Raw genomic sequence first — 6098 nt, 5'->3', positions numbered from 1 at the left:
GAAATTTTTTCTATCCTGGCAACGACTTCTGCTCTGATAACGAATAATTTATAAAATTAGTTAAGTCAACTAAATTTTTTTGATATCACTACAAATATGCAGTAGCAACGACAATTTTGTTAAAAGAGCAAAATTATGTTTCTCCGTATAGTATAGTGGTGCGAATTGTAGCGTTTTCTCGACGCGCGAATAAACTTCATTGTAACACTTGGTATCAACTTAACTCGGAGGAAAAACATTTCGAATTAATTTTAGTTGAGAGGCAGAACTTTGAAGAACTCCGAGAACTTGTTTAAACGTCGTCTTTTTCAAAAGAAATTTCGTCTACTCATGCTTTATTTTCACCGAGTTCTTTCCCGTAGTCTTCTCTTCGACCATTATATGAATATTATAATATAGTGCGGATTATTAATTATTCGCTTCGTCGCATACCTGGTGAAAGCGCCTTGCGCGTCTAACCGGAGGTCGCTGTCGCTATGCAAGAGATGTTGAGAGGTATTCCCAGCCTGACGATATAGGCCTGGTATCGTCTGGGCGGTTGGATGCTGAGCCTTTACCAATCCCACCTTCAAATGATGTCGTATGATAATGTCGTAGAAACAAATCGGGGGATAAAGTAGGCACTACAGAGTCTACAGAAGCGAATCGCAAAGTTTCCAATCGAATGTTGAACACTCTTACTCAAAGTCGCACTTTGACACAATGTTATTAACAATTATAACTAATATGCATTAGCAATCGTAATTTTTTACACCTTTGAGCAACAATATAAACGTAATAGTACTGATGCGTGACTGTGTGAACCTAAGGCTCTTGGCTACTATGAAATCTTCATATAAGATTCGAATAAAAAATGTTAAAGTCGCGCCCGCGAAGATGCACGAGTCACCTTTTCTTCCCGCGGTGCCCAAAGCCATGAAAGCCTCTGTCTCCATTCCTCGCAGACGCTCCAGACATTCCTGGTGCCAAACTGCCATCCGCTGCAATATCTGCGGGATTGACGAGATAACGGGAGCTAAGCACTAATTATATCTGTACCGCAAGTCACGGCGCAAGGGACTCGCTCGGGAGAAACGCAATGCGGGAATAACGGCTACAACAATGGAACAAAGGACCAGATGAAATGACTAGGGCCGCTGCAGGACAAAGCCGACGAAAGTAAGCGTGGCTTTATTCGACCAATCGTTCAATCTGTAACGGCTGAGACAATCGCTCAATTTATCGTGCTAATTGGATTAATTAAAACCTGAAATAAAATGATACACGAATGCGAGCAGCGCTTTTCTATCGAAATAAATTATTTTTCATTTATCGATCTCCCATTGACGTCGACTCGACGATCAGATTGAATGTGCTTTTAACACGTGACATATTATATATATTTTCTTTTTAATAATTCTTCCACGTTATTCTCCCTCTGTGTTATATTTAGTTTATGTTACATCATCTCGTTCTTCCAGATTAATTGATTTACTGTGCTACATACTGGCCCAACAATGGTCGGCATTACTTGGAATCGCAATTTCACCCGTGACCGTCGTAATATCGCGCTGGAGCGAGATAAGTCCAGATTTATTCTTTCTGGGGAAGAATGGATTAAACTTGGGCTCGCGCAAGAACAGGCAGCAAATTACTGGTGTAATAATTGCTCGCTGAGTGATGCTTTCACCTGTTGCACGCATTAGAACGTTCATCAGCCTCCGAGAAGTGTATCATTGTATTCTTATCCCATCGATTGAGAAAGATATCATCGAAGGAACCAATGAAATGGTAATAATAATAATGAGGAAAAAGCGTCTATAATAGCGAAATAATATCATGATCACCTTCTGCAAATGGCGATAGTGGCGCCGGCAGCGATGACGATGAAAGCCACTCCGAGACCGGGGAGGACCCAACCCATCTTTCCGGATGTTGAATCCGACGAATTCTATGAGACGGCGGAGCCTGAAATACATCAAATGAATCCGTGTGAAGATGGTCAGTCAAGTTTGAGGAAAAATCTAACGTCGGTTAAAACACGTTTATCTTTAATTATTACAGAAAAAAGAACGTTCCAGGTAGCACATACACGTATCAGAAACGTTTCTTAAAAGTATCTATAGTTTCAGAACCGTAAAGCACCAATAAGAAACGTTTTAACAAGAACCTCTCTGAAATCTTATTTATGAATTGTTTATAAAACGTTTTAAAATGTTTTATAAACGTTTTAAAACGTTTATAAAACATTTTTTCAACGATTTTTTTTCGCAAAAATAACGTTTCACCTAACGTTTTTTGAGTGGACATTTTTACTCATGAAAAACGTTAAAGAAACGTTATGAAACGTTTTGGAAACGGTTATGAAAGGTTTAATTCTAACGTTTATAAAACATTTTTAAAACGTGTATATGCTACTTGTGGTTCTTGTTTTAAAAATATCTTTAGATATTTAAACCTTTAGATACGTAAACCTTAAAGTGAGATTACACAGCGTTAAATCAAAATAAGTTACTTGTATCAATACGTTTTATACGTAATTCAACAAAGAAAAATATATTCTTATTATTTGAAAATAATTTTCACGAATGGGAAGCACAAGATATTGGATTAAAAATATGGTTTCAAAATGTCAGAAGATATCATTATCTTCAAAATAATCATATTATGGTTCTTGTGAAATTATTCTATGAAACTAATCTCTTATGAGACTATATATAGTTAAATAAATTTTGTTGAAATTTATGAAATTCAAGATTTTAATATTCTTTTAAACACACGCAAAAAAATCCCAGTTGATGCAACCAAATAGGAACCAACTGAAAATTAGGTGATCAAAAGCGATATCTCTGTTATGAAAATTAATATTTCTGTTGTCGCAACCGAAAATATTCGTCTGAACATTCAACGACATTAGAACTCGTTTGAGACAACTGAGAACAATTGAGAACACTATACAGAAGCCTCATAAAGGAATTTTTTGTTCTTACAGCCGCGTTTTCGTCTGATTCTTGAGTAACCGAAAATTCGGTTGCACCAACAGAATTGTTTTTTCCGTGCAGAATTACATATTGTTGTTTATATACAAAATGATTGTTAATTTAACTAATCGTTAAATATTAGATTTAAATAGATACTAATTTTCTTTCTGTGCATTCATTCGATGTGGAACTTCTAACGTGAGAGAAGATGCTCGCGATTCGTCGACAATCAACGCTGCGATAATACTTCAAGATGCACACAAGTATATAAAATAATAATTACGATACATCTACATCAACTTTTCGTTCCTTCTAAATGAAAGATGCGTTTGGTTGATTTTGAACAATGAAAATGCGCGCGGTTGGAATCGATCGGTGAACTTTGCGAGCATAATGGTAAGCAAGAACACGAAGTGGCTGTTGATAAGGTCGCATTTTTACCTTTGACCCTTTGTTTCTCTGTCTCTTAGTCGTAACAATGGTAGCAATTAGTAGCACATAAGGTTTCAGCTTTCAGATCAAGGAGAGAAAGCAAAGAGGATCGTCGACTACGCATATTCCACCGCTGTTCCCCTTTCACCTTTCTTACGCAAATAAAAATAAATCGCAGGGAGATTAATTTTCGATGTAACACTTCAGCATCTCTCGATCAGTTTCAACGACGAAAGCATACGTAAAACTCCACGAAATAGCATCGGTATCGACCACAATTTCACTTCAATCAACAACGCTGCAAGATTAAAGCGGATCTCACATATCCTTAACGTGTGTACCGAGAGAAGAACTATAAAAGATTAAAAAATTTACTTAATAATAATAACATATCTATTTAAGTCTAAATTCTTGCGTTTAAATAGAATCAATGCTTTTATTAAAAAAAGTAACAGTTTAAAAAAATATATATTTTCTCATTTGGAAGAAATTTCTTTTATGACGTGAAAATATATACAGGATAGGCTAAATGTATGGATACACCCGAATAAATCTTCAGGACAGGATTTTCGGAAAAAGTGACCTGAAGTGATCTATTTTCTTCTCATAGAGCTCTGAGAATTTTTTCAGAATTTTTTATAAACTTTTTAATACTTCAAGAAAATGCAAGAAAATACTGTACTAAAAAGTTAATTAACAAACTCTAAAAAAATTCTCAGAGCTCTATAAGAAGAAAATAAACAATTTTTATCTCTTGTTATTTTTCGGTAAAGTTGATAGAATTCGAGTAAAAAATTATTGAAACTAATAATTTTATAGATATTTCCGTAAATATCTTAGAAAAGAGGTCGTATAAAAAAATTTTTTAAACCAAAGTTGTTTGTTTCTTTACATAGAATACAATTCCGTAATAAAAAAATATATGTTTCTATTTAAATAAGCAAAGTTGACCTCCAAATAACCTTGAAGGTTGGGGCCAAGGTTAAATCCAAAGTCACCAGCAGATAGTTCTTTTAGGCCCGAGCAACTTTTGTTCAGGTCACTTTTTCCGAAAATCGTATTCTGAAGATTTATTTGAGTGTATACATTTACATATATAGAGCCCACCCTGTATATTACAGGGGTAAATATATTATTAGAATAATAACATATTTATTATTAGAATAATAATGTTATTATAATAATAATTAGAATTAAAATAGTATTGAAGTAAATCTATTATTCTGTTATGTAGAATAGTATTGAAGTAAATCTGTTATAAAATATTTGTTATTCTTTAGATATTTTCTCTCTCAGTGCACAAAGTGTTATCGTCGTTTTCGAGTTAATTTAAAATAGCGACAAAATGTATGCATGCGTGATTGTGGAGCGAAGATTTAACGTCGATGGCTAGAGAAAGTGGATCAGCCAAAAGCTATGCTGCTATCACTACTTACATTTGTGTCACTGTGTCAAGGTGCTCGAGACTCGTCGAGATCTTTCGCGTTTAGCGTTACGCTTTATCCAGCACTCGAAGTGATTCGTATTTCGTTAATTAAAAAGGCATGAAAGGCATTTAAATTTCAGCGTTTTAACAAATGAACTGTCGGGCGAGATGAATTATAAATAAAAGATAAAATTAGTGAAATTTGCAATGGAATATTCGCGATAATTATTGCGATACAGTATGGAACTGCAGATTTCGCATTTTATAATATTACAGCGAGGAGAATACCGCATATGTCCGAAACAAATTCTCTGTACGAGTTCTGCATTACTCACAGACGAAATATTCTCAGAAATCCTCAGAAGCAAGATATCCGCTTTAATACGTGAATAACTGCGAATAGTACAAAGGCTGTAAGTGCACCGTAGAATTTCTTCTATTCAGTTAAGACAGCCAAACGCACTCGTAACTCCTTCGGAAAAGTTACTTCGAGCCCACTTCACCGGGATTTCATTTCAAGTGCACGTCAACTCGCTCTTTATTATCGATAATTCGCGGAAGTTGCGGAATGAAATTTAGCGATTAGTCATGAATAATTCATGTACGTATAAATCAGCTGGCCGCGAGTGTGCGTCACCTTGGAACTTTTTGCCTCACCGCGACGCATGTAAGTTGCATTAACGATCACCATAGCTCGCCAAGTTCATAAGCTGCAAGATTGAACGTCTTAGCCCGCAAACGCGCGCGCAGATCGACCCTTAATCGATTACCCTACGCGCCCAAGCTAATAAGCTGATTAATGCCTCACGAAATCCAATCGCCGAAGATATACACGCGCTAGCGGCTAGTGCTAGTTTCTGTAGCTCTGAACGTTCGCTTTTAACCCAAAATCCGATAAAGCTTTGAACTTTCGGTTGTCTAGTCCATATTTATGAGGCATTGTAAACGCGGTCGTGCTGGCTCACTTGCGCCGTCGGGCACGGGTGGCGGTGTACGTCGCGGTAGTGACGTTACTGACTGAAAATTTGCCCCAACAAAATCCGCCCTTTGCGAACCTTTGTATCAACGTCCGCGTGAAAATCTACGCCGGCCGGCCGGCTTATCGGGATTACGGGATTACGGCTTATAACGCACACCTTGGTTAACGAAATATGCATTCGCTGAGTGTTTCGTTATTTTATCTTACTGCACGAGCATTCTCCTCACGTAACTCGGTCTGGCTTGAGTGTGTAATATATATATATATATATATATATATATATATATATATATATATATAT

General features: G+C 36.3%; 2 protein-coding genes across 2 annotated transcripts in view; both read right to left on the bottom strand.

Moving 5' to 3' along the window:
- Positions 1–23: 23 nt before the first annotated feature.
- The window catches only part of LOC116846237, a 44827-nt gene continuing 38752 nt past the window's right edge, over positions 24–6098 (bottom strand). The window contains exons 2-4 of the mRNA XM_032819803.1: positions 1827–1947; positions 890–989; positions 24–566 (exon numbers count right to left, since the gene is read on the bottom strand). Coding sequence (XP_032675694.1) covers positions 378–566; positions 890–989; positions 1827–1903 — 366 coding nt within the window. The 5' untranslated portion in view covers positions 1904–1947 and the 3' untranslated portion in view covers positions 24–377. The remainder of the gene's footprint in view (positions 567–889; positions 990–1826; positions 1948–6098) is intronic.
- Positions 3596–6098, bottom strand: part of LOC116846257 (protein GVQW3-like) — a 4742-nt gene continuing 2239 nt past the window's right edge. The window contains exon 2 of the mRNA XM_032819852.1: positions 3596–3690. Within this exon, the coding sequence (XP_032675743.1) occupies positions 3596–3690 (95 nt within the window). The remainder of the gene's footprint in view (positions 3691–6098) is intronic.

The sequence above is a fragment of the Odontomachus brunneus genome, unplaced genomic scaffold, assembly GCF_010583005.1.
Source record: "Odontomachus brunneus isolate Ranch 3 - 2012 unplaced genomic scaffold, Obru_v1 Obru_scaffold_062, whole genome shotgun sequence".
Classification (NCBI taxonomy): Eukaryota; Metazoa; Arthropoda; class Insecta; order Hymenoptera; family Formicidae; genus Odontomachus; species Odontomachus brunneus.
This window is presented reverse-complemented; position numbering and strand designations above follow the sequence as displayed.